This window comes from Talpa europaea (assembly GCF_964194135.1).
Source record: "Talpa europaea genome assembly, chromosome: 2".
NCBI classification, from domain to species: Eukaryota; Metazoa; Chordata; class Mammalia; order Eulipotyphla; family Talpidae; genus Talpa; species Talpa europaea.
The window spans coordinates 89,140,457-89,162,009 of record NC_140068.1 but is presented as its reverse complement, the minus strand read 5'-3'; the positions used below and the strand labels follow the sequence as shown (position 1 = coordinate 89,162,009).

At 43.9% G+C, this 21,553-nt stretch overlaps 2 protein-coding genes across 2 annotated transcripts; both read right to left on the bottom strand.

The window, feature by feature from the left end:
• Positions 1 to 414: 414 nt before the first annotated feature.
• GUCA1B (guanylate cyclase activator 1B) lies at positions 415 to 8,314 on the bottom strand (the record flags this gene model as incomplete). Its single annotated transcript, XM_084259030.1, has 4 exons — positions 415 to 542; positions 1,634 to 1,754; positions 2,910 to 3,059; positions 8,108 to 8,314. 4 exons carry the CDS (start codon positions 8,312 to 8,314, stop codon positions 415 to 417), a joined length of 606 nt encoding a protein of 201 aa, XP_084115156.1.
• Positions 8,315 to 15,576: 7,262 nt separating this feature from the next.
• Positions 15,577 to 21,047, bottom strand: MRPS10 (mitochondrial ribosomal protein S10). Its single transcript, XM_084228942.1, has 5 exons — positions 20,978 to 21,047; positions 18,947 to 19,083; positions 17,889 to 17,997; positions 16,571 to 16,660; positions 15,577 to 16,141 (listed from the first exon to the last, which is right to left on the bottom strand). The coding sequence occupies exons 1-5, from the start codon at positions 21,038 to 21,040 to the stop codon at positions 16,061 to 16,063; spliced, it is 480 nt and encodes a 159-aa protein (XP_084085068.1). The 5' UTR covers positions 21,041 to 21,047; the 3' UTR covers positions 15,577 to 16,060.
• Between the last annotated feature and the right edge of the window lie 506 nt (positions 21,048 to 21,553).

Genomic DNA, 21,553 nt, shown 5'->3' with positions numbered 1-21,553 from the left:
TTCATACTGAATGGGCATTCTCATTGCTAATGTGGGCTCTGGGACCACACCCGCTCAGTCTACCTCTGCTTCCAGTTGAGAATTACATAGGAATTTGTGGGAGCCCCACAGCCAGCCAGCCAAGGCCTAGTTCTTCTAGGAGCCTCTGAAGGGTGAGGGTAAGGCAGTTCCCTTCATCACCCCAGTAAACCCTCTTGAATAGACGTCACCCTGTTGGCTACTTCAGACCAATAACACCTCTCTACAGTCCCCCTAACCCCCCTACTGAGGGTGTACCTGGGCATCCAAGCCAGGATAAGAGTGGACATCAGCAGGCTAAGTCAGGGTCCCTCCCACTCCTCTGAAAATCTGGGCCAGTGGGCTATCTTTGAGGGTCCTGTGGACACCTACTGGGCCCCCAGGTCCCCAGACCCGTCATAACATGGCACTTTTCCGCCTCTGCTGAGAGATCCAGCCACCAGGGTTCACATCCATCTGCAGCATCTTCATCACCCACTTGTCTCGACGGGCACCTTCAATGAACTCATTCAGAGACAGCTGGCCTGAGCAAGGGGGAGGGGAGATGGGAGAGGGAAGAAATGGGGTTAGGGTTACAGTCCCTTTGTCCCAGGGTGCGCTGCACCACCTGAACAAACAAGGCCTAGTTAGGGACTGGTCAGGGACTCTCAGTTCTTGGGTAGTCCAGGAATCTCTTGGAATTGTCCAGAGTTTTTCTAAGAGTCTTCTTTGTAAATGAAGTTTTACTTTTGCCCATCATACCCTGAAGTGGTCTTGAGGGTCCCCAGCATGTGTTCCTAGCCAGCCCCCTCCCTGCACAGGCATAGGCTGCAGCACTGAGATAGAAGAGCCCAAGTAGCCTAAGTGGAGGCCGCTCTGTGCTTGGTTTTTTATTTTTTTGTGGGACCCTCGCGGGCGGCCTGGAACGAACCAGCGCTGCAGAGGCTGCGGGCAGCCTCGCAGCCCAGCGCTCAACCGCTGCGCCACCAGGGGAGGCCCCCTGTGTTTGGTTTGTTTGTTTGCTTGTTTAAAGATTTATTTTTATTTATTTATACAAGCACTGGGTACAGTCAGAAGCGCGGGAGGGTGAGAGAATTCACCAGAGCCAGAGTGGGGAGCAGAGCAGGCAGAAGGACCGAAGGACACTGCTGAGGGGAGCAGCGGGCGGCAGGAGAGGTCTGCGCGCCATGCGGGACCCTCCTCCGGTGGCCGGCGAGCAGCCAGGGATTGAACTGGCGCTGCAGAGGCTGCGGGCAGCTTCGCAACCCAGCGCTCAACCGCTGTGCCACCGGGGAGGCCCTGTGCTTGGGTTTTAAACACATTGTTCCATTTACTCCTGTCAACCATTACTATTCCCACTTCCCTGGTGGGAAAAGTGAGACCAGACTGAGAGCTTATCATCAGTCTGCCTGACCCGGAGCTCCTATTCTTGGCTCCTCTTGCCAGACCTCATCTGTTCAGTCACTTTTTATAAACATCATGTGCTTTGTTATTTCATGTAACTATCCCCACACCCATTTCACAGAGGAGGAAATCAACTGAGGTGAAGGGTCTGCTTAAGACCACATGGTGAGAAAGTAGGCATGCTGCTGAGTGGGCAGCACTTCCCTCAGCCCTCCCATCTCTACCCCATTACCATCTCCATTGTCATCCACCAGAAGGAAGATTCTGTCCACAACCTCCTCGGGTGTGAGCAGCTGGCTTTGCTGTTCAGCGCCTATCTCCAGCCTGCAGGCTTTCTTCAGCTTGTAAATTGCCTGTCAGAGAAAACCCAGGGCATTGACAAAGGCCCAGCAAGCTCTGCCCCCTCACCCTGAAGTCATTTGCATGTTCACTTTGGGAGTCAAAGCTAAACCCAAAACCTCTCTTGCAGGGTGTAGCATCACTGCGATGGTTTAAACTCCACTTTACACAGGAAGAAATGGAGATTCAGAGAGGGAAAGCAAATTTCACATATTGTGTGGCTATGTGACTCCATGTGCACATAGCATGATGGGAGATCGGGGTGTTTGAACCTGGGTGGAGGGAGAGAATAGGTTTCCCCGTTGTCCTCTGTCTTCTCCCAGTGAATTGGGGAAGAAAAGGACAAACATGAGGATTATGTGTAGTTCTGAAGGCAGAAGTATGTGGATCCCTAGGCCCTTCTTGCCAGGCACAATGCAGGCCCCACACTCGAGTTCTCGGAGCCCCAGAGTTTACAGCATCTCCTGGATGGTGAACGTGGGTAAGCTCAGAACTTCTGGGAGGCAGTTTCTTTATCTGTGAAATGGGCTGACAATCCCCACCTCACAGAGCAGCTCTAGGGGTCATAGGCCAGTGCAGCTGAGTGTCAGAGCCTGTGCTGCAGCAGGGAGGCTGCCTGCCCCGCCAGTCATGCTAGTGTGTCAGCTTTGTTGGTTTGTTCAAAGCCAGCTTTTGGTTTTGTGGACTTACTCCCCATCTTGTGCATTTCTATTTCATTAATTTCTTTTCTTATTTTTTTCTTCTATTTCCTTTGTGTTTACTCTTCTAATTTCTTGAGATGATGTCTAAGATGATTGATTTTTTAGCATCTTATTTTCTAACACACATTTTGAGGTTATGAGTATTTCTGCAAGTCTGGTTTTAGCTGTGTTCCACAAATTTTATGGTTGTATTATTATTCAGTTCAAAATACGTGCATGGGGGCACATGTGACACTATTTCTTAGATTCATGGTGTACTTAGAGTTGCCTGATATCCGACAGGTGGGGATTTTCTGGTTCTCTGTCTAACTGGTCTTTAGTTTAATTCCACTGTGGTCAGAAAGCACACACTGCATGACCCAGAGCCTCTTCCCCAGCCCCACCCTACAGGACCCCACTGCAGCCACCAGCTGCAGTGGAGTCCAAAGTGCCCATGCACCAGTGCCCTCAGCCCAGGCTGGCACTGACCTCTACAATATCGAGTAGCTCCAGTCGGTCAATGCAGCCATTTCGGTCCTTGTCATAGATCTTGAAGGTCCACTTTAGTTTGTGCTCCAGAGTGCCCCTCAGCACAAGGTTCAGGGCTGCCACGTATTCCAAGAAGTCAATGGTGTTGTCCTACATTGGGGGTGGGAGCTGTGAGTCCCTTACTGCCACAGCCCACCTCCCCAAATGCTGCCAGGAGGAGCCCTCTTCTGGGCCAACCATCCCTGCAGACTCAGGACTTTGTCTCATGCCATCTGTGCAGTCCCTGCATCAGAGTGCATGCTCTTCTCCCCCTGGGGTCCCTTCTCAGTGTCCATGATCACCAACCCTGCCCATTCTTTAAAGCCCAAGTTCTTCTCCTCCAGGAAGTCTTTCTTCCTGGACCACGTCAGATGCAGTGATCTCTCTCTCTGTGCTCTAACATTCACAGCACCTGCAATCTGTTCTACAGGTCAGGGCTTCCTCTGGCATTGTCACTGAACTCTTTGTCCTAAGTATGTCTCATACTCTGACAACATGATGTGCTCCTGGAAAAAAGAGAGGGTTTACACTGCTTCTGTTTCTCCTCCATGTCGAGCACAGTGCCACCTAGGCCCCGTTTCAGAGGTCTCCTAAATATTTATGAACTGATAAATATATGATTGACTTAATTTGGACTTGGGACTAAAGTAGTTTTGAAAGGCGATTAGAAAGCCGCACTCACATGGAATAGCCCGTTCATTAACTCTGTGCCTGAGGGAAGCTCCAGCCCCTGCTCACCTCCAGGCCCAGGTGGACATTACACCAAAGGACAGGCCTGCATCCTACCGGCACCCAGGAAGCATGTGGGGTGGGGGGAGGGAGACAGAGATCAGTTGCTAACTGAGCAGAGGAAGGAGGAGGACGCAGTTCTTATAACAGAAGTGTGTCAGCAGCCTTCCAAAAGCAGTAGCCAAGGAGGAGAGGGATGCTACTTGCTTTTCTACTCCGAATGAGCCTGAGGAGAAAGGCTAGTGGAGGTGGTGTCTGCAGTGGGTTGGTGGGGCCAGGGTCTCAGGCTGAGCACCACAGTGTTCTCCACACAGGAGCTCACGTGTTCCAGGGTGGGGATCTTAGTTTTTCAAAACAAGCTCCTGAGTCATCAACAGCCCCAGGCCTGAATGCCTGTCACTAACAAGACTCTGTAATCAGCAACAACATCACTGATCCAGCGCACATCTGTTCCACTGGCCTCAGAAGGCCTCAGAAGCCCAACCCCAAATGAAGGGGTGCCTTGGTGAGCAAGGTTTGAGCAACAGTGGCACACAGAGGAAAAATGAGGCAAATAGTGAAAAGCCTAAGGAAAAAGCAGAAAGGAAAGAAAATGTGCCAACCTCAACACCTGGTGTGTTACTCAACTCTTGTACATAACTGCTTCTAGTCCTTCTCCACACCCCCCATGTAGCTACCAAATTAAGGTCAGGCTGTAATTATAGTAGTTTTATTTCTTGGATTTTAATTAAAAAATTTTCCATGTCTTTAACATTATTTAAAATCATACCTTTTATTTATTTTTTTTGAGAGGTATTGGGTAGCACCTCTTGTTTAATATTTTACATTACACAGTGGGCATCTTTGCACATGTACATTCTTACTTTTTTTTTTTTTTTTTGCCAGTTCTTTAGGGTAGATTCCTAGTAGTGATTGCTTGTTCTTTAAAAGACTACTTTCATTACTAATTATTATTTATAAAACTTACTAAAATAGAACTTATGGTCCTTTTAAAATAGGAATTGAGTATGAAAATGTATGCAAAATGTCTGGTCCATTATTTCCATTTTATGCATGAGAAACCTGAGACTCAGGCTGAATAAGTTACCCAAGAAATACCCAGGCAGTGAGTGGCAGAGTCTTTCAAACTACATGTCTTCTGCAGTTCTTAAGTTGGGAAAACTTTCTTACTCCATTCAGTCTATTACTATCTAAAAAAATGGGCCTGCTGCCTAGTACCAAGGAGAGCAAAACAAAAACAAAATGCTACTCTCCAGATCTCTAAATTCTTCCAATTCTTTTTCTAGAAACTTCTGTCAGCCCAACATCTTCTCTCTGCATGCTAGGGTTTCAACAGTGGGCTCTTGCTTTACAAGAGGCACATGCTAGCACAGACCCTCCTGACAGAAACCTAAGCTGCAGGTTACTTCCACCTCCAGGACCATTTGGAGGAAGTTTCCAGCTGGAACTAATCTCATCTTCTGTACATGGGCCTTCCTCAGCTTCAATTTACCTACAGAGGCCAATGTAGGTGACTGAAATGATGGAAATGCCTGTCTAGTGACCGGTGTGTGATCTGCTCTGTGGGGTTATCTGCCCCATTTACCCCTGAATTGGCTGAATTTGTGGACCAGCCGTGACCCCTAATGTTGTTACATAAGAATCCCAAATGACGGGGCCTCTCCTGATGGTGTAGCGGTTGAGCACTGGGCTGCGAAGCTGCCCACAGCCTCTGCAGCGCCAGTTTGATCCCCGGCCACCGACAAGGGTCCCACATGGTGCGCAGACCTCTCCTGCCACGCCCGCTGCTCCCCTTAGTAGTGTATTTCATCGGTCTGCCTGTTCTGCTCCCCGCTCTGGCTCTGGTGAATCCTCTCACCCTCCCGTGCTTCTGACTGTACCCGGTGCATGTATAAATAAATAAATAAAATCTTAAAAAAAAAAAAATCCCAAATGATGTTTGATCTCATCCTCCCTTTCCTTCTACTCTAGTACATGACAGGGTAACCACCAGAGAGAGGAATGTACCAAGGAACAGCAGAGACAGGGTGCTCCTACCTTCTTGCCTCCAACAAAACCCTGCTTTTATCACCCCATATTTTGGCATGTGAGCTAGATCAATGAACTTTTTAAATTTATTTGCCCCAGAAATCTTAGATTGATTGTCCAGAATGAGACCTGTTCATAACGATTGTGCCAAGGGAAGTGGAGTTGGATGTAGGTTTGGCGATAGAGAGTAAATGGGAAAAGAAAAGAAAGAAGGCTCAGTCCCTGATAGAATGACCTCTGGGGTCTTCTGGGAAAGTAGAATGTCAACTAATAAACACAGAAGTTAGAAAACTATCAGTGGATACCATCCCTAACACAGTTGTGCCATGTGCGATGTTTTGGTCAGCGACAGCTGACCACACTATGGTGGCCCCTGTATATAACCCAGATGTGTAGCTACAAACCTACTTTTGCAGAATGAGGAAATGGCCAAATGACACACATGACTGCAGGTGAAAATGTACGTAATAGGGTATTTACTTAGTCTCCACATATTATTGATTACATTGATTACGTATTATTGATCTCAACATGCTTATTGATTACAAAGGGAAAATAGCACCTTTACATGAAGAAACATGGAGGTAACATGTAAACCAAATGGTGGAAATTAACCGTCCAGTCTTGGGACAAACCAACACTGTGGTCACTGGCGTGATGCACGGAGAAGAATGCAGCGTTGCAGCCAGGGTGTAAAACTCAATCTGACACAGAGACACTGGTAAACCCCATCTGTGGGTAGCCCACAAAATATTTGGCCTGTGATCTTTAAAATGATGGGTCAACTAAGAAACACTGACATTCAAGGGTCCAAATTAAAGACTAAGGAGACAGGACGAGTAAATGTGATGGGTGAGCAGACCAAATTCAAAACCAAAAAAGCCATGAAATACCCATTATCAGGGCTAGTGGACTGAATGTGAATGTGAATTAGATGGTATCAATGTTAAATGTCCTCATTTTGGTAAGTGTGTTAGGTTATTTAAGAGAATGCCCTTGTTCTTACGAAAAATACACTGAAATACTTAGGGGTTTTCGAAAGGGCGTGATATCACCAACTTTCTCTATGAGGATTCACTTTTTTTTTTTTTTAAGATTTATTTATTTATTATTTATTTATGCAAGCACTAGGTACAATAAGAAGCGTGGGAGGGTGAGAGAATTCACCAGAGCCAGAGCGGGGAGCAGAGCAGGCAGAAGGACCGAAGCACACTGCTGAGGGGGGCAGCGGGCAGCAGGAGAGGTCTGTGCGCCATGTGGAACCCTCCTCCGGTGGCCGGGGAGCAGCTGGGGATCGAACCGGCGCTGCAGAGGCTGCGGGCAGCTTCGCAACCCAGCGCTCAACCGCTGCGCCACCGGGGAGGCCCATCACCAACTTTCTCTAAAACACACACACCACACAGCAATTCAAGATCCAAAAGGGATTATTAAATCCTTGGGCTGTTCCTCTTTATATCTTATTTCTAACAAATCAGCATTATCACAGTCACCATTGTTTTTTTCCTTTCTTCACAACTTTTCAATTTTGATAGGATTTCAACTGTACACAACAGTGCAAGAATGTGTAAGTAACTCCCCTGTACAAAGGAATTCATGAAATCTTCCACGACTTGAAGAGCTGGAAGGAACTTTTGCATAATCCATGCATCACCCAGTCCACGCAGCCCCCAACAATCTCAGTGGGGAGGGCCTGACCAGTCTCAACTCAAGGGACCCCAGCAAGGGGGAGCTCACGGCCTATGCCACGACATCTTGTTCCTTTGGCAACGACTCTTTAGCCCCTTCATCTCTAGAATGCCAGGGGCTCTGTGAGCCCTTTGGGTGCAGAGCCCTGGCCAAATATACACAAAGAGGACTGGGCTGTGTGCCCTGGAGCTCTCAATACAAAAAATGAACAAACAAAAGCGAATTAAACTCAGACACACGAATAAAACAGTGGTTACCAGAAGGGAAGAGGTAAACTGGGTACAAGGGGCCCATTGTGTGGATGGAAGCTAGATGTTTGGCAACGAGTGTAGTGTGGTATATACAGATGTTGATCTAGAAGTCTGTACACCTGAGACCTATGTAATGTCACATTGCTATTTTGATAAAAATAAAATCTGTAATATTTTATCCACACCAACACGAAAGAAAGAAACTGAAGAGAGGGAGAGTCAGTGAAAGTGGAGAGATAGGAGAGAGGCAAAGATGAGGAAAGAAAGATGGAAAGGGACAGAATGAGGGAAAGAGAGGAGTTTTGGGGGAAGAGACAGAACAATGATGGAGGAATGGAGATTTAAGAAGAGCAGACAGGAAGAAGCGCAGGAGGACAGGGGAACTGGGAGCCGCCACTCAGGATGTGCCTTTAGCTTAAGGATGAAAAAACGTAGCTCCTCACCCTCCCCTTCAGAGCGCCTTACCCCATTTTTGTCGAAGGCACGGAACATGCGTTCTACATACTGGGTGGCCTCCTCGTTGCCAGTGACTTTGAAGAAGCTCTTAAACTCGTGCATGAAGAGTGTGCCACTGGGGCACTCCACCACAAACTTCTTGTACCACTCCTGGAGCTCGGCCACATCCATCTCGCCCGCTGCCTCTGCCTCTTCCCAGCTGAACTGCTGCCCCATCCTGGCCACCAGGAATGTCAGGGAGTGAGGTGAGTCTCCTCCAGGCTTCTGCTGAATGATTTCTGAAGGCTAGGCCCCTCTTCCTCCCTTTCCTCAGCTTAGCCAGGTCTTCATCATCTCCTGGGCAACTGAATGTGATGGGCGACAGAGGGGGCAGGTGAAGGTGGGGGTGGGGGTGGGGGATGGGGCCAGGCCAGCTAAGCTGCCCTAAGAACATTAGAAGATTCTCCTGGAAGGTCAGACCTCCAGTTTTAGCCCTCCCCTAGTCTTGCCAACCACTCCCCTAAGCCAGCTCAGCAGATGATGACATGGGAGGAAGACAGGAAGTTGGGAGGGAGGCAGGGGGAAGGTCAACTGAAGCCAGGTTGGGTAGATAGGCTGAGACCCTCCCATCCTACGCGCTCCTTTCACCATGCTGCTCCAGAGAAGCCCATCCTGGAGACACGAGAGAGGCAGCAAAGTCAACCCCTTGCCCACAGAAGAGACTCTGGGGCTCACCTCTCCACTCAGTCTAGGGGGAAGCAGAGAATCTGTGATGTGACAGATTCTAGGAGAGGAAGAATCCCCAAGCTAAGTCATCCCCATATCTGATGCTCCATTACAGGTCACACCTTCGAGTCTTGGAAGTTTTGTTTTTCAACTTAAAGTACAAGTGCTTCCTTCCAACATCCTGGTCCCAAGATCTAGAGCCAGATCCTCCACATTAGCGAGAAGGAACTGAGAACAGCCCATGGCCAGCTGCCCCTACAAAATACTTGTGGCAGAAGTACTTTCCAAAAATAACACAATAGATCTGGTCTATCATGTTCCTCCCTTCCAGGGAAGGATCCATTTCTCTATCTCTTCAACTTGGATTGGACTTTGTGGCCGTCTCTCTATGGCTATGTGACTTCTAAGGTGATAATTTTCCACCTCATTCTCTCTCAGGATTTTGCCCTTGGAACCCAGCGCCCAGTTGTGAGAAGCCCAGAGCACAAGGGTTCCAGCCTCTATCACCAGATGTGCTGTTGACTGAGTTAAACCGCAGATGATTCCAGTCTTCCACACACCCAGCTGGCACTGAACGGAGTAGACGATGTACCCACAGAGCCCAAGCCAAACTGTGGATTTGTGCGTAAATAAAGGTCATTTTGGTGGGTGTTTTCTTTTTAAAGATTTATTTATTTATGCATATAAGAACTGGCATGTAGGCCAAAGGTGTGGGGGTAAGAGGATTCATCAGAGAGAGTGGGGAGCGGGACAGGCAGATCTACTGACATACACTGCTGAGGGGAGCAGTGGGCAAGACAGGAAAGGTCTGCTGCGCCATGTGGGTCACCTCCCTGGCTGGGTATCGAACTCAGACCACAGCAGTGATAGTTCTGAGACTTAACCCCTAGGCTACCGGGGAGGCCCCAGTAGTAGTCATCTAGAATCCTCTTTTTCTAAGATTACATTTCATGAGATCACACGTCACTCTATTAGCAGGTCATTCCTCAACTCCATCTCCAAACTAGATTCTGAATTCAACTACTGCTCTTCACTGCATGGATGCAACTCTAGTCCCTACCATGTCCTCTCAGCTATTCTGTGCAGTAGGTCCTAAACGTCTCCTTGGCCCTCTGGCCATCCCCCTCCTTATAGTCTATACTTAGCAGCCACAGTAATGTGTCCTAAAGCATAAATCAGATCCAGTCACTCTGCTGCTCAAAGCCCTCCTATAGCTTCTCATCTACACTCAATAAAATCTACACTCCTACGCAGTAATGATGCTTTAGTCATGATACCTACTCCATCTTCATGTCCCTCTGGCCTTGGCTGCAGACACACCAAGCCAAATAGGCTTTACTATTAATTGTCCCTGTTGCTAGGACTGCTCGTCCCCCGGACCTCCACATGGCTGTCTTCTTCTCTACATTCTCCCCTCCTCAGGAACCTTCTCAGCCCTCCCTCAAATAGCCACTCAAGAAATTCTAACATCTGATTTTACTTTCTTCACAGTGCTTAACTGCATCTGAAACTATCACATCTCTCCCCTATTTTTGGTCTTCCCCACATGAATCTAAGATCTAAGGGTCTTTACTACATAAACTACAGGGTTCTCAGTAGCTAGACCAGTGCTTGGAACACACAAGGAACTCAAGTATTTATTGAGTAACTGAGCAAGGGCAGGGCATACAGTGAATGTTGACTTAATGGGAGATACTACTTTTTAATTTTGTAAAACAATTGCTCCAGTCCTTTGAGCGTGTCTGGGTTAGCAGGTATTTGACATGAAAAAAATAATGCGATTTTAGAGTTGAAAGAGGTCTTGAAGATCATCTAGCTCAGTGATTTCCAACCTTTCCCCATTTCATCACACCTGAACACAACATATCCTCCTGAGTCACTGTGGTTCTGTACCAGCAACACCTCAACAGCTTTGGTGTGAGGGTGGTATCACTCCTGTCCATTTCTTCATATTTACTGATGTCTAAGCAACACTGAATAGTGTAAAGAATGATATCTGAGCTCAAATTAAGAAATTGTCAGATGAGGGCCTCCCTGGTGGTGCAGGCAGTTGAGCACTGCACTGTGAAGCTGTCCACAGCCTCCGCACCGCAGGTTCAATCCTGGTCGGCCAGCGAGAATCCCACATGGCGTGGCAGACCTCTCCTGTCTCACCCGCTGCTCCCCTCAGCATTGTATTTCATCAGTCCTCCAGTTCTGTTCCCTGCTCTGTCTCCTGGTGAATCCTCTTGCCGTTCTGCGCATCTGGCCTGTACCCCAGTTCTTGTATAAAAATAAATAAATCTTTAAAAAAAAAAAAAAGAAAAAATTATAAGATGAAATGTAACTTGATTTAGCTCAGGCTGGGGAAATCTAAAATTCCATTGGTTTTCCTGTGGGTCAGTTGCCCATTACCTGACCTATAAATACTGCTGAGCTGTTGAGGTATAAATATCATTTTAAAGAGGATTAGGGCTCCACATAGAGAAATGATAGCCTGAAGTGAGCAACAATACTAAGGATTTAAGGAGGGCAGGGTTAGGAATTGAGTGGGGATTTGCAAAGAGAACCCTGGGGATCGCAGGCAGTCAGCCAGCCATAAACCCTGCTTCAGGAATGAAGAACTGCTTGGGAGCAACAAACCAGTGTGCCTACTGGTGCCCGGGACAGGCCTGGCGCACAGCCCTGCTGGACAGTCTCCTCATGTTCCTGTGACCCAGTAGGACCCTCCTTGCTGAAGCCCACGCTCTCTGCCCCTCAGTCGCTCAGGCCAGGGTCAGCTTTGAGACCACAGGGATCATACTGTGTTATGCTTCTTGTCTTTATTTTACACACACCGACATCTTTTTTTCCTTAGATTTTTCTTCCACCTCATAAGTCTCCTCCTTCTAAGTTTTAGGGGTCATGAGTACATTTCACTAATGTGAAAGGGGAAAAAAACCCTAGATTTTATATTGGACTATTCTGCATTAAGTGGACACCTGAATTAGTGTCCTAAAAATTAGTTGCCCCTAAAAATTAGTTGCTAGTCACTAACCTGACTGCAAACAGATCAGTTTCATCCTTTTTGTCTCAGTTTCATCTGTAAACTGAAAGGGTGATTGAGTGGACAAGTCGTAACATGGTTTTCTCTCCTGCAGAATGAGGATAATAATAGTAACTACTTTATTTGATAGTCATAAAGATTAAATAAGATAGTACCTACAAAGGGACTGATCACAAAGATATACAAAGAACTCACATGACTCAACAAAAACAAAATAAACAATCCAGTCAAGAAATGGGCAGAAGAACCAAAGAGGAAATGCAAATGGCCAACAGGCATACGAAAAAATGTTCAACATCACTTATAATTGGGGAAATGCAAATTAAAACCACATTGAGATACCACCTTACACCAGTAAGAATGGCACGTGTCAAAAAAACTGGCTACAACAAATGTTGGCGAGGATGTGGGGAAAAAGGAACTCTCCTACACTGCTGGTGGGAGTGCAAACCCGCCCAACCACCATGGAAAGCTGTCTGGAGGTTCCTCAGTCTACTAAAAATGGAACTACCATACGATCTGGCAATTCCACTCCTAGGGATCTACCCAAAGGACACAAAAACAGTGATTCAAAAGAACATTTGTACCCCTATGTTTACTGCAGCACTGTTTACAAGGTAAAACCTGGAAACAACCCAAATGCCCCAAAATAGATGACTGGATCAAGAGAAGATGTGGTATATATACACAATGGAATATTATTCAGCAATCAAAAAAGATAAACTCATGCCATTCGCAGCAATGTGGATGGAACTAGAAGGAATTATGCTCAGTGAAATAAGCCAGAAGGAAAAAGAAAAATATCGGATGGTTTCACCTATAGCAGGAACATAGGGGAACCAAATAAGACATCAGTGTAAAAAAATAACAACAGTACAAAACACAACAAAGCAAAAAAGGACAATTACAAATCAGAGACATACTGCAGGGGAGGTGGCGGGAGTAGGATCAGAGGGAGGGAGGGAGGGAGGAGCATAGGGGACTGAGGTGATGGTACATGGGTGCCTTGGGGAAGGAAACTCTATGGGGACTACACCTGAGGGGGTAGGGGGAAGCAAATATTGTTTAAAAATGAACAATGATGTAAAAAATTTAAAAAATTAATATAAAAAAAGATAGTATCTACAGATGACTGCCTATGTAAAAGGCTTGGCATTGTGCATGGTGGGGACTAAAATAAGCACATTCCATGTTTTCTCATCTAAATCAAGCTTCACAGCCACTCTCAAACATTATCCTCACCTTGGAGGTATTTTGAGGTCCTTTTCAGCTGGTTTTTAAACAGTACAGCACACAAGCATCTGGAGTATCATCAAATTTGTACTGCCATCCAGTAATAGTCATTATTTATTGAATGTCTATCACCTGCCTGCCACTGTGTCAGTTGCTTTATTAGTTATTTAATACTCCAACCTTGGTGAGCAGGTATTATTTCCTACATCTTATTAATGAATAAACTAAGGCTCTGGCAGGGTTAAATATCTTGTGCAAGTTTATCGCAGTTAGTGGGACTAACTCTTATTGGACTCAAGTCTGTCTGACTCCAAAGTCCATGTTTGCTCTGCTCTGCTCTGCTCCTCATTCATGTTGTGGGACAACTAATTTAATAATATAATGTCATAAAGGAGGAATGCTCCCGACAAGTGGAAATGTTAAAAAACCAGACAACTGGTTTATAAAAAACTGCTTCATAGTTACTGTAGCATGTTTAGATGGCCAAAGGAACACGGAAGTAATTTTAGTCTTATCAAAGATCTGTAATATACAGTATAGTTTTAAATACACCATAACATTTTTTAATTTGAAAGAGGAACATACTTCGGATTAAAAGAAGCAACAATGAACTCAGGGCTACACTCCCCACCCCCCCAAAAAAAAATTTCCTCACTTCCCACCTACCTTCACATTCATTTTATCATTGGGGCCATTATTCTCTCACTACAGAACAGACAAGGGCACACAGTGAGGCTTGGGCATTCATTCCAAGTTTTGGAATATGAATTTTACTTGGGAGACCCAATTAAAAAAAAAAACCCATTATCAGGAGATGCAATTACCTTGCTTCTATCAAGAAGCAGGCTTCCAATTTGCCAAACACTTGTCAAATACCACTAGTTTTTGTTATTTTGTGCAGTTTACTTGCATTGTATATAATTTGACGTGCTAAGTCACCTGGCTTACAGATTAATTTATTCTGAAAACAGCTACAAGTGGGTTTATACCTTTAAAGGAGTTCACACAGTCACTGGAGGTAAGTATGCATAGCTCTTCCTTTATACTACATGGACTAATAGTTCGTAAAATAAGCACAAAGAAGCTTAGGTATGCATCTACATCTACTTCTAATTAATTCTTTCTTTTAAAGTAAAGATGATCAGGGCCTCCATGGTGGCACAGCAGGTTGAGCTCTGCACTGTCCGCAGCCTCTGTAGTGCAGGTTTGATTGTGGCCGGCCGGCAAGATTGCCACATGGTATGGCAGACCTCTCCTGTCATGCCTGCTGCTCCCCTCAGTAGTGTATTTCTGTCATCTGCTTGTTCTGCTCCCTGCTCTGCCTCTGATGAATACTCTCACTCTCCTGTACCTCTGGCCTGTACTCCAGCTCTTGTATAAAAATAAATAAATCTTAAAAAAAAAAAAAAGATCACAACTGCTGCTTTGCTAGACACAGGCACTATTGCGCTGCTCTTGTTTTACTGACTACATCTTAATCCCAAGGTTTCTATCTGGGAGAAGCATGCTTTAGGTGTTTGTGAATGACACAGTCAACTGAGCTGTAAGTACAATGAGGTCATGGGGCACAAGGCTGTAATTCTTTCCATGTTAATGACAGTAACGTAAGTCTGCTACATAAGCAGAATGCATTCAAAACACTGACACCAGATAGTAGGACAGGAAAAGAGAACAGGGTCCAGTTTAAGGGGGTTAAAACTGAGAAGTCATAATTAGCCCAAAGATGTGAAGGAAACCACAAAAGACATGGACCCGAGTCTGCTGTGAAAAGGAAACCAATCACTCCCTTGGGACCGAGACACCAACAATTTCAGGCCATTATAGGCTTGCCTTTTTCAGGGTTTTAACTACTATTTAATTTCATCGAAAAGTAGACATCTTCAGACAAAAAGTTCCATTTAGCAAAGTAAGAGGCCTTCTTATTAGTAAGGAACTTAGTAAGAAAAAGCAAAAAATTTCTATTCAATTTTGGGTATTCACTACAGTGTGGATGCAAAGTTAACAAAATAAAGCTTGTTGAATGAATGAATCACAGAATGAATGACATTCTGTGAATGACAGAGGCAGGAATTTCTTGAGAGTTCCAATTCCATTACAGTGACCCTTTCAGGCAGGCCTAAGGCTCTGAGCTGCAAAAAGAGTTCCATGCAGGCCACAAATGTGCATGAGCTTCTGCAAAGTACATTCATTTTCAAGAATGTAATGCTTAAATTGGGCAAAATTTAGAGGTAACCACCCCAAGCTAGCATATATCAGCCTGCACTCAGGTAAATATCAGAAACCTGAGCTGTTCAAGATTAAATCAACCAACTCAAACAAAGGTTCTTTCAAGGTATCTCAAAAGAAAAAAATGCATGTGATGAATATTTCAGTTTTATATGAGTGAAATGGTATCAATTAAAATCAGTACAAATGGGCCTCCCTGGTGGCACAAGGGGTTAAGCACCGCACTATGAAGTAATCTGCAGCCTCTGTAGCATGAGTTTGATGCCATGGCCGGCCAGGGAGCTACCCACATGGCACAGCAGACCTATCCTGAATCGCTCACTGTTCCCCTCAGTCTGCCTGTTCTGTTCCCTACTCTATGGTGAATCCTCTCACTCCCACTGTATCTCTGGCCTGTACCCCAGCTCTTGAGTGCATAAATAAATATTAAAAAAAAAAAAAAAAACCCAGTACAAATGAATAACTCAACCATAGCAGAATAAGAAAAGATAAATTTGACTTTTTTGGTATACAGTAGTCAAAATGGCTTGCTCACACTGGTTAGGAGAAGAACAGGAAGAATGACATGTATATAAGCACAGAGAAAGTGGTTCTTTCTCCACAGTCCAGTGTATTATTAAGTCTTATTTCCTCTTTCAATTGTTCAGGGCACGTGGACTCAACAGAGCAGCTAGGGGAATTCAAAAATCATCTCACCCAGAAGCACCCTCCATTTCAATACATATCTGGCCCACTCCCACTTTCAATGCTGGCACAGGCGATCTCTCTGAGACTTATGATTTTTCTTCTTTTTCCTTTGGTGGTGTTTCCCAGATTGGTTCCTTGATATGTTCTGGTAACTGTTCTAATTTTGTCTAAAAAAGAGAAAAACAACACTTCAATATGGACTTCAATGAACTGTGGACACAGTAGGATTTATTAATTTTGTTTCTTCAAATCCTGACTTTCCTTTAACCCCTCTTATCTTTTCTGTAGGACTCTGACATAGACAGAAGGAAACTTGATGGTTTACACAGCACTCTTACATAATAATCTATTTGACATCTGTGGTCCCCAGGGACTGCCACTCAATGTGGTCTCCACATCTAGACAACCACTGAGAGGGAGCAGACTGCCTGGGGATGACATGGGCAGCAGTGGCAGGAGTCTGCTGAGCTGCCCCACTGCACAAGGAGCGGGGAAACCCCCATCACTGTGGGAACTCTGCCTCTGCCCTCTCTCTACTCAGTGTGCCAGGCCTGGCAGCAATGCATCAAACAGATCCCCCCAACACAAAGTCATACCTTTGTAAGTTCCATGGCAACTCCTTCAGGTAAGTTTCGCTGAATATATTCCAAGTAGACATCAGCTGTACTTCCAGTTAGATGCTCTAACTAAAATTTCAAATATGAAATTGGTTCAGACTATGCTGCTAAAGCAGATATTTCCAAGTTTTTTTGGTAAAAGCTTAAAATGCGAAACAGAGGGGAGAACTGGGTAAATTCTTTTCTTCTCTGAACTCTTACACAGAATCCTAACTTAAAAGAAAAAAGGTGTTTCCTCTGTCTGGACTGGATGCAAGGAGCATAGGTGTTAAGTCCCCTTTCCTCTCAACTGCCATAAAGCCAGGGTTTCATGGAACCTGACTGGCAAACATGGCATCAAAGCAGTACATGCACAGAAGTTTCACAAGCCAACTTACAAGAGGAAATACGGACTAGATTTAAGAGTGTTAGTACAAGATTTTCCATGTGCTCCAGGGAAAGGTGTTTCTGTCAGACATAGGCAGATAAAATTTTGGATTTAATTTTTTTTTTCCTTTTTTAAAGATTTATTTACTTATTTATACAAGCACTGGGTATAGTCAGAAGTGTGGGAGGGTAAGAGAATTCACCAGAGCCAAAGCGGGGAGCAGAGCAGGCAGAAGGACTGAAGCACACTGCTGAGGGGAGCAGCAGGTGGCAGGAATGGTCTGCGCACCATGTGGGACCCTCCTCTGGTGGCCCGGGAGCAGCCGGGGATTGAAATGGCGCTGCAGAGGCTGCGGGCAGCTTCGCAACCCAGCGCTCAACCGCTGCGCCACTGGGGAGGCCCTGGATTTAATTTTTCAATGAAGGGTAGCGCTATGTCTAATCAACCATGTTTGTACCCTCAATACCTACTGCAGTGCCACAACAAAAAAGATGCACAAGCACTTGTTTGAATATTTATCATGTAATATGTGATAGAAACACTAATGTAATAAATGAAACACCTTAATGCTACAATCAAGGACCTGGAAAATCCAGTTAGCATGTAGAAAGAATTATTAGAACTGTGAAAACTACCATTTTTGACATATAAGCAAAATTATTCCAATGCTATCTTATTGTATAAAAGCTGAATATACTGTATATTAGCATAATCTGTAATACTGTATTACAGTTTGAATTACTCTACAGGATGGCTTTGAGTTTGATTCTCATGTCATGCTGCCCACATAAACACAAAAAAGGCAAGTAGAACTGCCAGGTGTAGGTTGACTAAAAGGAAGTCGACCCAGTTAATGTTAAAGCAGTTATGACATGGGAGTTTAAAATTTGGGGCACTTCAAAAACACCGGAATATCTGAAATAAACTCACCTCTAAACATCTGTAAAGTGTCCTCATTTCATACTGAACTCTATGCTTCTTGAAAATATGCACTGATTTGAGAAGAGTAAATCGCTCTATTTTCCTTGGAGGTTCATGCCTGAAAATTAATGGGCAAAACAAAATACTCAAGCTAAGGGATATTAAAACCTGAGTCACTGATATCAAAGCATGATTCCACAGCTTTGTAGGTCGGGCTCACACTCAATTACAGGCATTAACTACCATTTACTGACTTCCATTTGTCAAGAGTATCATCTTTAACAACTGCTGTCATAAAGCTTAGGCCAAAATAAACACTGCAGATAGCAACAGAAACATTTCTCCACAGATCCAAAAATGAGCTTGGCATGCAAGTGCACACAGACATATGCCTTTGGCTTTTACAGCTTTGAAGTCTCTTATTGACCAAACACATGAACTGTGAAAAACAGCGCCAGTGTGCTGGACACAGCTGTGATGTTTGCTATAAGGATACTGCTTTAGAAAAATCTACCAATATGGTGATAACCACAAAACTACAGTTTGTTTAGGGTAAACATGTGGATTCCATCTGTTTTGTCAGAAGGCAAGACTGGCAAAGCCCCAAATGAGCTGTGTTCAATACCAGAAGGAATAGATGACAAGATAAAAGATGTGGTTATACTGGACCCATTGACTTCAGGGCCAGGTGAAGCTTGCCTTGCTCATGAATGAGATTACAGGGCAAGTGGAGTTTCTCAATGCATTTTTAAAACCTGGCTGTGTTAGCCAAAGATCATCAAATCCAAAGGATCTAAAAGGACTCCTTGTTTACCTAATCTACTTTCCTGCTGCTTGGAGATCCCAGACATGAGAAGGATTTCCTCCATTTTCCATGTTTACACATTCTGATCTTTAAACATGCTGGTAGACAGGAAAGGATAGTCCTACTTAGGATATGACAAACCCAACTTCTACCCATCGTAAGTGTCTATCCCATTTGAGGAACTCAGACCTAGATGGGACCAGCATCATTTTCTTGGTTGATTGTTACAGTAACAGATCAAGTTAGGAAGGATCATACTTACACTTTAATAGAGATACCAAGTTCTTTGGCAGCAAGCACAGCAAAATATTCATAACTGTCTAATACAGCCTTATCATGGCCTTTTACTAAAATGGACAGGCGCTTATATAATGTGTCTGGTTCATCAGAAATGGTGATCTACAATTTTAAAATCAAAAACAAGTTTCAGTAATGATTCTTCTAATATTTATAACTATTAAAATTTAACATATAACACTCAGTTGGACACTTCAGCTAATTTTATTTACTAATAAAGGGGGAAAAAAATGGCTTGACATCTTAACACTGTTAACCTAAGTGACTAGATACTATCACATTCAGATCTCTACAATGGCCCTTAAAATCTGTTAAAATACAGTTTAAATCAAAAGGACTGTCAAGGCAACCTACAAAACTACTAATGGGGCTTGCTAACTTAATAGTAATTGAGCCGCAAACACATAACAGGAAAGAATTTTTTGATCTGTCAACAAAAGTTTCTGGTCAGAAGACACAGATTGAGAATTAAACTCTACTACTTCTAGCTGAGTTTGTGGACGATGGACAAGACATAAATTTACTGCACTTTAGTTTTCTTTTGTAAAAAACAAGATAATACCTATGCTATAGCTCACAGCATTGCTGTAGGAACAAATAAGAAAAACAAAGAATTAAAGTGTTTCTAAATCATAAAACAGTTATACAAGGGTGAGCTATTGCCATACATATACTTTATTAGGTTTTATTCATGTATGTATTGCTTACAAGAAAAATTACTCATTTCTAATTTAAATGTTACAACACCAACTGTACATATAACTTCTACCTCTTCCACCCTAATACTTAAAGATCTTAGAAATAATGGGTTTGACATTTCAGACTTTCTTCCAAGAGGCAAATTACCTTCACTTCATTCATCCAATAAACCAGTAATTTATATTACTAATCCAATGATTCAGAGTTAAATTACTTTACCCCTGAAAGAAGATCTACTTACTAATCAGGAAGCTAGACATTTACTCTCCATCACCCCAAAGAGAGTTGCTGGAAAAGCTGAATATACTGGTATTCTTTGTTATAGGCTTGGGGACAAAGGAGGAGAAATATAGTTGAAAGGTATATTTTGACTGGTTGCTACAGGACTTTAAAGATATTTTGACTGTGTTATAAGAAATTAGGAGATTTCATGCAATAATTATGATTTCAGTTTGGGAAATATGTAATCTGGAAACACTGTATCTGATTTCCCAATAATTGGCTAAAGGAGCAGCTGCCCTGCTTATAAAAAGTACAGCCTGCCTCTGTGCCCACCCTGCCACTTTTCCTTACTGGCCTGGTCCATCCACATCGGCATCTGAATTGGACATCTGAGGTATATACGTGATGTCATAGAAATAGATCCATTATCAATTAAGTGAAAAACAAAAACCAACAGTACCTTTTGATGTGTATGTACATAGACAGAACTGCATAACAGACAGCTGTCTAGAAGGATGTACACTAAAATCTTAATGGGGATTATACTTTGAGGGGCAGAAATGGAAGGATTTGGAAGTTCTAAGATTTTTACAAAATGACCAAAAAAAAAAAAAAAGTTGATGGAATCATGGCTTTTACTTAAACAAGGCTGCCCAGCTACTTATGCTAATGTTCTTTCTCCCTGTGCACAATAAAGCATTGTCCAGGCCCAGGCCGAACGTTTCAAAATGAAAATTGAGCCTTGATGATTGTAAGAAAAAAAGTTTTTTTCCATAACCTAGTATCAAGTATTCCACATCATAATGATGACTATCTTCATGTTAGGCTGAGTTAAAAGTAAAAGACTGCTTGTTCTCAGAGTTACTCAAGGTAAATAATTCATTGCTTCAGAAGTTGCCTTCATATACTGAATAACAGGAGCACCCAGGAGACACTAGAGAATACTCAGGGACACTGTACATTTACCAGCAAAACTCTTTTATTCATGAGTGTTTGGTAAACAACCCCAAATGGAGTAATGAAGAACATTTATTCTCACTGTAGCTCCTTATGCCAAGAAATAGGTAGCACGTACCGTAGGCTTAGTCACATCCTTGGGAACATCAACGTGTAGGTTTGAAAACTGTACCCACTTCATGTTGGTACTGCTATGTGTGGAAACAAAAAGAAACCTGAGTAAAACAGCCCAAGAGCCCATTTTTTGGGTTCCATTTAGACCATCCAACTGTATACTTACAGAAGAAAGCCACCATTTTTGGCACTACTGCCCATAGAACTGTTGACAGAAAAATTCCTTGAACCCTTCCAAAAAAAAAAAAAGACACATGTTAGAATTAAAGTCAACCCCCAAGCCATTCATAGTCTCCATGAAAAATAAAAAAATGTGTAATGCTGCAAATTAGAGGCTATCTCATTATTCCAAATGGAAGTATCAAGGGTAATTAAAAGACTGCATTAGGTTTCACTAAAAAAAAGAATGCAAGAGGGCCTCCCTGGTAGCATAAGGGGTTAAGTAACACACTATGAAGCAGTCTGTAGCCTCTGCAGCATGAGTTCGATCCCCAGGCAGGGAGCTACCCACATGGTGAGGCAGACTTCTCCTGTCTCGCCCACTGCTCCCCTCAGCAGTGTGTTTCAGTCAGTCTGCCTG

Excerpts from the sequence above, each read along its gene's own strand:
- MRPS10 (XM_084228942.1), bottom strand. The coding sequence starts at position 21,040 with ATGAAGTGGGTACAGTTTTCAAACCTACACGTTGATGTTCCCAAGGAT. Across the intron at positions 19,084-20,977 it reads AGGATGTGACTAAGCCTACG|ATCACCATTTCTGATGAACC; the intron begins GTACGTGCTACC and ends TTAAAATTGTAG. Across the intron at positions 17,998-18,946 it reads CTTGGTATCTCTATTAAAGT|GCATGAACCTCCAAGGAAAA; the intron begins GTAAGTATGATC and ends ATTAATTTTCAG.